The sequence below is a fragment of the Zingiber officinale genome, chromosome 7B, assembly GCF_018446385.1.
Source record: "Zingiber officinale cultivar Zhangliang chromosome 7B, Zo_v1.1, whole genome shotgun sequence".
Taxonomy (NCBI): domain Eukaryota; kingdom Viridiplantae; phylum Streptophyta; class Magnoliopsida; order Zingiberales; family Zingiberaceae; genus Zingiber; species Zingiber officinale.
In genome coordinates, this window is record NC_055999.1 from 8,748,022 (window position 1) to 8,760,803 (window position 12,782).

Below are 12,782 nucleotides of genomic sequence, written 5' to 3' on the forward strand. Positions count from 1 at the left end.
TCTTTTCTTTCCTTTTTGTTGTCAGTATTGTTTTTCTCTCATTAGCTTTTGTGTACTTTAAGTTGTAAACAATTTCGAATTATTAGTGAATTGCCCATCGAAAACACCCTTGTGTACGGACCTTGGAGTAGAAGTTGACACAGGCTTCGAACCAAGTAAAAAATTACTTGTGTCATTTCTTTTTTGCTTTACTCTTTCCGCTGCGTATTCTCGATAATTTCTTTTAATCGATACCCCCCCCCCCCTCTATCAAACGCTTACGATCCAACAACTATTGTAATTTTTGTATTTGGTTGTTGTAATATGATATGAACTCTTCTTGGAGTCATAAAGTTGAATCATGATTTACCACTGCAGTTTAGCATCAAGTTTTGGTAAATATGATTTTGACCCGTTTAGGTGATAAACAGGACTTTATTGAGAATGAACACTTGTATATCACATTTCGTGTCATTTTTGTACTACACATCCACATTTAATCTATATCATTAATGATATTAGTCCTGTGATTACTGTTGGATCTTGTTAGGATTATAGTGGCTATGACTTCTTTAGTCCTGTACTAATTGATTTAATAAACCAGATTATTTAAAGAGATATTTAACCTATAAAGTTTGGCATATTGAGCTCAACTTAGGGGTTGTGTGATATATAAGAAATCAAGTATAGCCCAAGTGGTAGATTGTAGGATTAAGTCCACATGGGTGAACTAGATCCAATTGAGTCCACATGGGTGGACTTAATCTCCATAAGATTGGGCTCATATTTATTAATACATATATAACTAATTGCCAATAAAGTAACTAAACTCAATTAAGTTATTTAATGTTTCATGCATATAAAAAGAGTTTGAATGAAATGGATGTAGATTTAATATATAGATCTAATAACCCGGTTCATTAACATTGATGGACTGTTAATGATGAATGGACTTTTACGGTGGATAGTTCCCATAGGTTGGGCCAAATATAAAAGGGAAGAGATAGAGTTCATTAGGGCATGCTGAACCTATCTCTCTTTCTCTCTTATGGCTTCTTCTTCCCTATTTGAGAAGGAACGCGCTTGTCAGCTCAATCAGGCGATACGAAGAAGAAAAAAACACAAGTGATAAAGGAAAATCAGGGCGATCCTTCCCAATACGAGAGGATGTTGAGCCTGGCAGTACTTCCCGCTGCAGATCTTGGCCTCTAGTCTTACCCATCTCTCACTCTCCCCCAAATCGAAGGTAAAAAACGTCTTCCCGATCTAAATAACGTCGATCAACAGGCAGAAGCAAAGGAGAGAAACCTTGTCGAATAAGACATTGTTTTATTTTATGCTAAAATATAATATTATGAAAAAAAACAATATTCTAAAAATAAAGAAATAGATTGGTAAGATTAGAATGGATTCACTCCACCAGTACAAACAATTCATCGTATATACTAAATAAATAATGATATTATAATCCTTTTTTAGGAAAAAAAATGTTATCTTCTTTCGCATAATTCCTAGTTTTGTTTCAGTTTGGATCTGCAGCTCGTCGGCTTCTACCACTTTGCCTTGGTCGGAACGCCTCCGAGGTCGCTCTGTCGCCAGTACTCCCCCAAGAAGGTTTTTGCTGCGTCCAAGCTTGGGTAGTAAGGTGGCTCTAGAAACATCTGCGTCAGTGGATCCAGTGATTCCGCAGGCACGTACACCGCTCGGTTTCCGATCACCTCCAGGTTCCCCATCACCGCTGTCGCCACCTGCCTGTACGCGAAGAAGAATCGCTTCAATGCTGCCTCCACCGCCTGCATCGCCTGCAACAGCTCCACCTTCCCCGCCTCCTCCCCTTCCCCACGCCGCCGGCTGTGGAACAGGTTCATCGCGGCGTTCTGCACCCGCGGCCCACCGTTAGGATCTGCCTCCACGCCAAGGATCCGCGGTACGCTCTGCCGGAGCTCCTTGAACGTACCCGTCACGTGCATCAGCGCCTCCGACCGGAAGCAGACCGCCTCTTCGCCGCCAGAAGCGGCTTTGATCACCAGTTGGCTCTTGAGTCGGAGGAAGTCGTCCGGATCCATCAGAAGATGGAGGTCTTCCACATCGGAGAGAAGCTTCCATATGCGCTCCATGAGCCAGCAATCGCTCGCAGCAGCCGCCCAGTCCTCTGCTTCGATCCTCTGTTCCACGCGGGCGAGGAGCTCGCGGGCAGCGCTTAGCCAGGACTCGAGGATCTGATGGATCGTGCACAAGACTTGGTCCTCCTGGTCAGCCTTGGAGCATCGCTTGAGGATATGGAGGTCCAAAGGCCGGACGACGAGGTCGTACTCGAGGGTGGGCTTCCCGGCGAGGTTGGGCTCGCCGAGCCCCAAAGTGAAGGCGCACCCTTGCATGTGGCTCTCGATCTGGAACAGGATCTTGGCGGCGACATCCTCCGACTTCTCCCACGCCGCTAACCGCGGCAGCAGGCTCGCCTCGCTCGTGCGTGCCACCACGCTCGCCGCCTCGCCGGGGGCCTTCCACACCTCCTGCGAACTGTATTTCCGAGACAGTACCCCGGCGCACAAGCTGAGATCAGCGACGGGTGCGCCGGCACCACCACCCTCCTCGCAGAGAGCGGCGATAAGCTCGATCTCCCGGGAGGCGAGCGACTCGAGCCGGCGTTTCCACTGGCGGTGGTTGGCGTACGGCCGGGGGTCGGAAAGGGAAAGGGAAACGAACCGGAAGGTGATCTCCAGTCCTTGAAGGGCCGGCTTTAGAACCGCCTCGTTGCGCCACTGAGGGAACTCTCTAGACCCGGCGAGCTTGGCGAGCTCAGGCAGTCGGAAATATCGTTCGTAGGCGGCTGTGGCGGACGCGTCGCGGCCCGATTGAGAAGAGGCGGAGGACGTCGAGGGGAACGAATTATTATCGGATGCCGCCGGAGATTTCGCAGATATCTTCGACGCCGCCATCAAATCTTGGTATTCCAGAAGATAGATGCAGAGGAAGGTTGCAGATTGAACACCGCCTGTTCGACGAAATGCTGGAATAACCTGCACTATACTTTCTTACTCTTTTTTTTTCACAGAATAAATCGATACGACGGAACATATGTATATATATAAACCCACCAAACACAGCTAAGCAGAGGATAAAGATTAAAAACAAAGGGAAAAAAAAGGAAAAATAAAAGCGGTGGGAACGATGAAGAAGCCACGAAATCGAACTCCACAAAAATATTAAAAAATGAAATGGACAGTTTTTAAAAATAATAATAAACCTTATCCAAAGAAGTTTATTAATTCCATTTTGTTCTTGAAATGAAACATACTCATGTCTTTATCTTTTCCGCTATTGGAGCTAACAGGTGGGGCCTCGATGAAACCGACAATCCCAGCAGAATTCGGCTTTTAGTTTTTTAGGTTGTCTACCAACTGTGTTCAAAATCAAAACCATGCCCGTGGTTTTGACAGACCTGCCTTTCTTAAAGAGGAAAATAGTGTTTTCGATCTACTTGTGTTTATTTATTTATTTTACAGCTAGACTAGGACGATCTAGCCAGGTCGGCAGAAAACTCGAGGTGGGCATCGCCCGTCGAGCAGATGAGTCGCTTTTTCTCCATTAAAGAAAGAAGATTTGGAAGTTAGGCGGAGAGAAACTATCCATTGCGGATAAGAACAGGAGGCACTGTTTAGAAATTGACCGTCGCTTTGTTCCTTTTTTCGAATTCTTAAAAATTCGAGAGATGTTGACCAAGTGCTGTTACGCGGATCGGAATGGATTTTCGCGGATGGACCACCAACCGCCGTGCGACGAAATGTCTCGCCCGACTCGGCACGTTTGGCTGTCGGGCCGAGGACAGCGCGAAGTGGGCGGCATGAAGACTGGCGAGCACGAGGCGCGTGTGAGGGGACGAGTAAAGGATGATGGCGCGTTGCGTGGTTATTGTTGCGACGCCAAGCGAGGAGGCGGTGACCGCCGCGCGGTGCGGACTCTCATCAAACGCGTGCAGTGCGCGGCACATGGCCGACCTCGCTCGCCCAGCTGTCTTGGTCGGGGCGCGATCTAGATGGATAATTAGATTGATGTTACATAACATATATCCTTCGAATTTTATTATTGTTATTAATTTTTTTTATAAAAAAAAAACATTTTACCTTTGAATACTTTTTTAATAGAATAACGTGGTTTGACAGAAGGAAGATTAAGATTGATTAAAAAAAAAGCGTGATGGATTTGGTTTTGTTGACAAGGTTAGGAGAATAAGTAGACATGCGAAAGTTCTGTCGAATGAATTCCTCCAAGTCAATTTGATGGGAGTTTCTCTCACGTCAGTCAAAAGAATCTCTCTCATGTGCTCTTTCGAGAAGAAACCTTTTTCCTCCTATTTGTGGATGGGTGATTGTTGGAGAAGTTAACACAATTCATCCAATGTGTGGAATCAAGAATATTGAATTCATTACACAACGTCATTTGAAATTTATTTAGTTGGAAACGGAAGACCTCTTGAGCAGCACGCTATAAACTGTCTCGCATTGATTCCCTATACGAAGTGTATAAAAAACTCTAATTGAACCTCATAATATAATTGCACTTATGAAAAATTACATTGATTAATCGCTCCTTCATTTACTTGCTAGGCAGTAATATAATATGTAGATTTTGATTTACATATATGTAAAGTATATAAAAGATGTGCAAATTTTAACAACTAAAGGCATGCCATATATTTTTAAGAAACAATTGATAAAAAAAACATTTCGACAGGTTAAAATCTAGTTAATATATGAAGGTCTGCTATCTAACTTATCCTTGAAAAATATTTTTAAGAAATAATAAATTATAAATAAAGAAATTGTTGAATGACAGTGCATTTCCCCACATACATGGATTAAACATGTGAAAAATAAAACATTTTCCTTTGCGTTGAAATTCAGTCATGGCATGCACATTTTGTTCTCCGTCTAAGAGATCTAATTAGGAGTTGAAAAAACATTCGAGATATTTGATTCGAATTAAAAACAAAAAGAACTAGTCAAGATTTTGCGTTTCGTAATTGTTCTTTTAATAGAATCAGAGCTTTTTTATTTTTTTGAATGTATAATACTTTCTTTTAGGTTTCAGCCCGAATTTAAAATCTTATATAAAACTCAAACAAAATTAGGTAATTTGGTAGTACGTAATGCATTACATTGAAAGAATGAACAAGCAGATCAATTATGCGAATGCTTTACGAAGGAATATAGTAATGTAAATAAACATTTAGAACAGTAAATACAAGGAACAAGCAGTCCCAGAACAAACTAGTACACAAATCATCAGATCATTCCAAAAGAGACCTCCCTCTTGTACTCAAATAGGCAGCACTTATTTAAACAGAAAAGAACTCTACTTTTTGATCATCTGGTAATGGAGATAGTAGAGGAACAAATGCTTCCTTTCTCACTAATAATATCATCTTCAACCTCACTTCCATCAACACCGACTGTATGGTTGTTGTTTACGCTTCGTTCAGAACTGGTGGTGCTACTTGTGGCAAGAGGAGAGTTTGAAACGCTCAAAGTCCTACTTCTTGCGGGCACTGACCTCGCACTATAAACCGACGATGATGCTGAAGCATTTGCCATGCCTGGCTTCAAATAGCTGGGAATGGTCCGCCTGATATCCTGTTTTTGCAACAACTATCAATCAGAATTTGGAGGAACGTGAAGCACAAAAGGACCAAAGAAAGTAACTTAAATACACTTAAATACCATGTGTCTGAATGCCATATCCAAGGATTGTTTTGACAGTGATCTCCCGAAACCAGTGCTCACTGGTGAACGAGAAGATTTAGCACAGAGATTACTATAGCTGAATTGACAGTCGTCTTGCTTTGGGGGCATGAGCCTTCTCATGTTGACTGTTCGCTCAACCATAGTATTTCCAATTGCAACAGGATTCACATCACCACCCTTTTGCTGAAGTTTGTTTGCCGTTTGCACAGAATTTACCTTTTGAATGTTACCATTTGGAGCCCTACCTCTGGATGGAGAGCAAGATTGGCGCCTTGGTCGACCAGGTCCAGGTTCAACGGAAGATGATCGTCTCGTGGGAGCTCCAGGTCTGCCACGCGAAGCTGAAGAGGGCCTATCAGACAATGATGTTCTTAAGTTTGGAGGTGCATCAAGTGAAAATCCAGGGATGTCTGAAGGTTTTAATGGTCCAGATTTTATCGTTGGGGAACTTCCTCGTGACGGTGCTGAACATTTGGACGCTGTTGAAGCATATCTTACGACAGAAGATGGTTGACTAGGTGGAGCAGAAACAGTAGATGTATTATATGGGGCTGAAGGCCTTCTTGTAGGAGTTGCTGACCTTGATGCATGATTACTTGTTGCTAATACTGATGGTCTGGATGTTGGTGTAGAAAACCTGACTGGTGTTGATGATCTTGATGGAGCTTGTGACTTTGCATGTAAAGCAGTTCTGGAGGTTGGAGTTGAAGGTCTACTGGTAGTTATTGGAGCAGCAGGTATTGTAGGACGTCCAGTTGGAGTAGCAGGTCTTGGTTTATTACGGCCACCAGCAGATGATGGTCTCCGGATTCCCATGGCAGATGAGTTCAAGGCAGATCTGGGCAACAATGTGTCTCTTAACGGATCTGGAGCATTCACTAACTGCGAAATAGTATGAAGAGCGGAAAATTATTATTCAGACAGGTAAATGAAGCAAAAAGTGCATCATAGAACACATCTATACATACTGATCCACTCACAAGTATTTGTGAATATTATGATGACCCCAAATTTAGTGTAACATGGATCACTATTATTTCTATAATGCATGATAGTCGAATAATGCAGAAATTTAAGTGCTCCTGCTACAGAAATTATATATATTCTGTTGGATTAGGCTGCTCAAGAACACTTATATATGAGCGAACAAAGAAAAGGGAATGAAAAAAAAAAAAAAGGAGAATAAAATTGTTCTTAGTATTGTGGCCGCTTATATTTACAAATCTTTTACCAGCATTTATGCCATACAATCTCATTATAATAACAAGAATTATGTAGTCAATTGTAATTCCTAATTGCTACTTCACATATTTCTATCATTAACCACTGTGAATCCAATGGGCGGTGTTGAACATGTTGTCAATACTGCAAACTGTTGCAGGTTAATGGTTTGGTAACTCCTTAATTTTTCCCTCTCTTCATTTTGTTGGGTCCTCCCCTTTCTCTCAGCATCTATACTCCCACTTCTTCCTCTTCAACAAGCCCTCTAGCGGTAACTAACCTTCCACACTATTAGCTCTTTTCCCACCTCTTTCCCACAATCCTTCTCCCACCCCAGGCTCAATATTTGCCTCTAGTCCCACCTCTTACTTCCATTCCTCTGTCCTGATAAGTTGTCATGAGATAGGGAACTACTGGTTGGATAGGATCCCCCAATCCTTCTCCCACCCCCCACGCTCAATATTTGCCTCTATTCCCACCTCCTACTTCCACTCCTCTGTCATGATAAGTTGTCATGAAATAGGGAGCTACTGGTTGGATAGGATCCCAGTCTAATTTTTCAAAAGGAGCCGTTTAAATTTTAAAAAGAAACAGTATTTAGAACTAAATTGCAGGAAAACTATCAAACAGTAACTCTAGATGTAGGTTACGCTGTTTTTCCTGCTCCTTCATGTTAATTTAAACACCTTCAACCAGAAAATATAAAAGAACATGCCATTATATGGATTCACTGCACTCTAATTAACTTTCCTATATGGCAGTGTTAATATGCAAGTCATTGCATGGTTTATTTCATAGGTAAACAGCATAGTAAATCATTATTGCTGGTATGAAAGATTCAAGGATATAGTATAGACTCACCCTAGATCTCAGCATAGTGTGACAAGCCTTTGGAGTTCCATTACTGCTGATAGGAGATCTTCTATATTCAGTATCTGAAGATGGAAGAAGTGGAGTACCTGGTGGTGTAAGAAGCCTGAAATAGAAAATAACAATTTTTTGCTTCATTCCAGGCGAATATGTAATACTTAGCCAATAAAACAACTCTACGGTTGTCAGGTTTATCAAATTTTTAGTATCATAATGTCATCATTGGTTGCTGACTTCCAATAAAATTGATTGTTCTAATCAAATGTATATATTAGGAGAATAATGCCATTATAAAAAATAGAAGACTTGCACCAGTTGCTAAAAATGTAAAATTGTGTATGAATTGGAGTGATTATAGGGAACCACAAAATGTTTAGAAATTATAATGGTTATAGGGAACTACAAATTGTCTGCAAACTACCATGATTCAAAAATATCACAAATGAACTAATAAGCAATTGTAATTTATATTTTGATGGCCTTCCTCATCATCAAATTCCAGCAAATCCATGCAGCTAGTTTTCTTTCCTGTTAATATGACTAGACACCTAGTTTTGAGCAGCTCATCAAAAAGTATCCAACCATATTTCTTCTCATTTCAGTACATATTGTAAAAAATGTAGCACTGCATATTAAGATACAGTAAGGAAATTTGAAATTATAATCAAGCAGTCAGTCACCGAGCTCAAGGAAATTACATGACAGAAGAGGAGAAACTAATATAGAAACTAAAATATAGAATGACAAATAGTGTTTCGTCTGTGAATGAAAGAATACAGACTTTTAGATATTTAGAATTTGAGCCTTGTGAACCAATAAAATAGTTTCCCATTTCAGCGAAAGGAACAGATCTTCTCAATTGCACGTCCAAGGGCAAGCACTAGATTTTATTACAGGTTATCTTACTAAGATTACTAACTACCCCACAGGGGACACAGGAATTTAGTTTATCCAAATTCATAAGGAAGCAGAAATGTATTTAGCGCATAGGAAATTCGTCCACTGATTCAAACACTAAAACAATCACACAATGGAGTTGGTAAGGCAAATATAATTCCAAAACCATTCATCATGGAAGTATGTCATAGATGGTAAGTGATATGATTGATGGGAAAAAATTATGGTACCAGTCATAGTCATTTTTTCCCCGGTCGGAGTTCAGGAATTCATCCATCCGAGCCTTGGTGATCCTAAATAGGGGAGCAATCCCTGGTTTGAGGCCTATGCACCAGAACCAAAAATAATAATAACAAACACATTGTTAGCAAGCAATCACTGTGAGGAACTAGCCGCAAAGAAAATATTCTTCTTTGTATGAAATGAATGGTCAAATGGGTATGCCCATAAGAAAGTAATTAGCAAGGACAGTATTACCCAATGGCAGATCGATTTCGCTAGCATTATGTTGAGGTTTGTTGCTCCGCTCTTTCTCCAGCTTCCGCATCTCGAAGAATAGGGCTAGTTCCTCGTCCGCCTCTTTCGTCAAGGTCCGCCGCGGAGCTGGCGCCGCCATCACCCCAGCCCTAAGGCCTTGACTCATGTTTCCTTCGACACAAGAGAACTCGAAACTCTACTATATTCCCTCCAGTCCAAAATCTCGACTGTTTCCAAGAAACTCGATCGCATCAGGACTCAAGATCCACACGCCAAATAAATCAGCTAAAAAATAGTAAATCGCGAACGAACAGAAAGAGAGAACCATAACCTAATCATATCCTCCCAACCATCAACCGTGAAAAGGGAGTCGGATTCCCGATTGCTCGGCGGCAAGTCGGCGAGCTAACTGGTAGTCGCGCAGATCTCGACAGTGAAGGGTTGCTTCGTCTCGTCGCCAAAGTGAGATCGATTCGAACTTCAAAATAATTCACTCTGTCTCTCTCTCAACCTCCGCCTCAGGCTTCACCTCAGGACTCGACCATCTCAGTGTTTCGCTCCGTGATTTGAATCCCAAACGCCAGAGAACGCGACAGCTACGATACGATAACCAATCAGAAGGAGGGTACCTCCCTGGGCAGAAATACCCAGGAACGACTTGGTTGGTCGTTGGAAGATGAGCTTGATGGGATCCACTTGCTTTTGTAGTATCGTTCGTGTTGATCAACCATTTTCATAATCGGGCAGCTCCTGGAGCCTGTGCGAATGAGAAGGCTGTCGTTGGATGGTTTTGGAGCATGACAATATAAAAAGGAAGTGCAGGAGATCCACAATAATCTGATTCTGTAATTGAAAGACACTGCCTTTGTATTCCTCTTCAGACTTGTCCTTGGAGTTCGGAATCAGGCATTCAATGTTGACGTTATCACGTTAAGTTTAAATTTGAAATCTATCTATATTCTAGTTACATTTTCAAATATTTCCAATTTAATCTGGGATAATAATTACTGGAATTTGGATTCTACTGATTGATTTATTACATTATCTCTAAAATTTAGAGTAAATTATTTATCTTATTAAATTTAAATTATTATTAATTTAAATTTAAAAAATAAATAGAATAATTGATAAAAAAAAAATTACATAAAATATAAATTGTATATTTACGTTAATTTTGCACTATGTTTAAAAAAAATTTTGCAAGGCGGACAAATCAAGGATCTTTTGCCCAGCATTACACGCCACGAGCAAGCCCACACAACACCGGCATCAGCCCAGCGCATGAACCCTCGCCGGCAACAACCGACATTCTCTGAATGTAACCTCTAATTTATTTCTGATAAGAGGTTACTAATAGATAGGATTCTATAGACGTTATCTATATAATAAATGAGGTTCATGAAATTTCATATAAAATGGTCCATCTGAGTGGTAATTTACGATCCAGAAAATTTGACCTCCGCCGGCAATAGGCAAACACGTCAACAACCCACCGAAATAATGCGTAGTCGAATATGAAAAACAGAGATATCTTTTCTTCCTGAAGAATTGATTGCGAGCATTAGTGAGTATTCTCTGCGCTATTTGAAGACGAATACCAAAATTATAAAAAATAAAATAAAATAAAGTATTACTCTTTGCGGATTGGGTCAGATGGTTCAAGCAATCATATTGTAGCTAAATCTGCAATATATTTTCAACGAGGGTGAAAGCTCTTACTTGTGTTTGTTAGTAACTCTGCTGATTTATCTATCGATATATTTAGTTAGAGAGATGATAATAGTAAACCACCTGATGCGGATGTAGTTTAGATATCCAAGAGGAATTAAGGAAAAAAAAGAGAGATATTTTAATCTTTTCACATGAGGAGAATTTTGGGTTTTGTGAAGGGGACTGTTCATGCGATGGGGGTTCAGGTTCTGGTCCGTCACCAGGAAAGCCACGCATAGGGATGTCGCCGCAGTGCCTCTCTCCCTCCCTCGGCGTACCAGCAGCTCAGGCGACGCCTCCCTCTCTATCTTGGCATCCACAGATACTGTGACGCCTTCTCCTCAACATCATCTCCTCCTCTCCATGTCGATGACCATGCTATCACCTCCACCTCCTCTCACGCACGCCGCCACACGCAGGTAGCCTCCACTCCTTCTCTCGTCGACTGCTCCTCTTGTCGGTAGCCTAGCGCTGACATCGTCTCTAGCGTTCAAGCCGCCACTGCCACCTTCCTAGCGTCGGCAGCCCTTTCTCCTTCTCCTCCACGCTCGCAGCGCAGCCGCGCCGGCACCACGCACCCCCTCGCCGGCAGCCACGCGCCATCGCGCCCCCTCTCGCGCCACGGCCAGGCGCCGGCAGCAGCCGCCGACGCTCTCGTCGGCAGCCCTCGTCGACGTATGCCTTCTGCCACCGCCACCTTCCTAGCGCTGGCAGCCCTTTCTCCCTCTCCATGTGCCACAACCCCCCTCATCGGCAAGTCCCACGCATCACAACCCCCCTCGTCGACAGTCTCCGCAGGCCGGCAACTCACATGTCGGCAGTCCACGCGCAGACTTCGTCCTTGTTCCGGCGCAGACTTCGTCCCTGTTCCGGCTCTGTGCTGATCCGACCGTTGAGTCGATATTGTGTTTAGGCCTTCGAGCTGATGTCCTAACTTGTGTGTCGTTATCTCTCGACTTATGAGTCACTATTGTGTTTTGACTGCATGCCACCCTTCGGGTCCATGTAGTGTCCACAAGGGCGGAGATACCCTTAGGCTAGGGTCGGCTCCAACCCTACCTATTTTTAAAAATTTATAAGTAAAATTTTATTTTAGTCCATCCTCATTTTATTTTAATTCATATGATTTATAATATTTTCATTTTAGTCCTTAATCCTTATTTCTCCCAATTGAATTGTCAAAAATTTTAATTAAATCTAAATTTTTTCGTATTTGTTGCTTCATCTTCCTACATATATTGCTCTATTTGTCGATCATGAGCAATCGGTGTTGCTGCCTTTCTTGTCATTCCTCGCATGCATTTAGCCGCGACTTGATTAGCATAACTGCGATAAACCTTCTCTTTATTAGCGTACTATATCTGTGGGACATTGTCACAGCCACAGCCGCGACCCTGCCATTCGCTACCTTCCTCTCTGGCCACCACAATATTATGTTTATTGCTATCCCCATTGATAGTTTTGTCATTGCTGCTCTCCCTGCCACAAGCGACTTCGACCCTGCCCTATCATCACGACTCGACCACAACCATCGTCGCCGGAACACCAATACTGACGATCAACCCCAAGTAACTTTAAATCTATCTACGCCCCTGCATGTCCGCCTATGGGTCGTCAAATCCAACTCTTTATCCGACTCACATTCATTTAGTTTTCTAGGTCACAACAATTCAATCAGCGTCATGACCAGCTCACCGATCTGCCAAAGGACGCCCCTAAATCAGTGTACGTCACCGTACTCATTTTATTATTCTACTATTATCATATTCCATATATATTCGTGGGATCTGTCTCGAGCATCGGGTTGTCAGGTACTAGGGCAACCCAGTCGTTGTCTACAGGTAGCGTTGACAAAAAATTTTCTGAGAACTTGATCAACATAGA

At 42.2% G+C, this 12,782-nt stretch overlaps 2 protein-coding genes across 2 annotated transcripts; both read right to left on the bottom strand.

Annotated features, from left to right (window-relative positions):
• Window positions 1–1,352: 1,352 nt before the first annotated feature.
• Window positions 1,353–3,048, bottom strand: LOC122005260 (nematode resistance protein-like HSPRO1). Its single transcript, XM_042560238.1, has one exon. The coding sequence runs from the start codon at window positions 2,916–2,918 to the stop codon at window positions 1,530–1,532; it is 1,389 nt and encodes a 462-aa protein (XP_042416172.1). The 5' UTR covers window positions 2,919–3,048; the 3' UTR covers window positions 1,353–1,529.
• A 2,127-nt stretch (window positions 3,049–5,175) lies between these two features.
• On the bottom strand, window positions 5,176–9,755 carry LOC122005261 (mucin-5AC-like). Its single transcript, XM_042560239.1, has 6 exons — window positions 9,520–9,755; window positions 9,189–9,415; window positions 8,942–9,035; window positions 7,806–7,920; window positions 5,700–6,605; window positions 5,176–5,612 (listed from the first exon to the last, which is right to left on the bottom strand). The coding sequence occupies exons 2-6, from the start codon at window positions 9,352–9,354 to the stop codon at window positions 5,346–5,348; spliced, it is 1,548 nt and encodes a 515-aa protein (XP_042416173.1). The 5' UTR covers window positions 9,355–9,415; window positions 9,520–9,755; the 3' UTR covers window positions 5,176–5,345.
• Window positions 9,756–12,782: the final 3,027 nt, after the last annotated feature.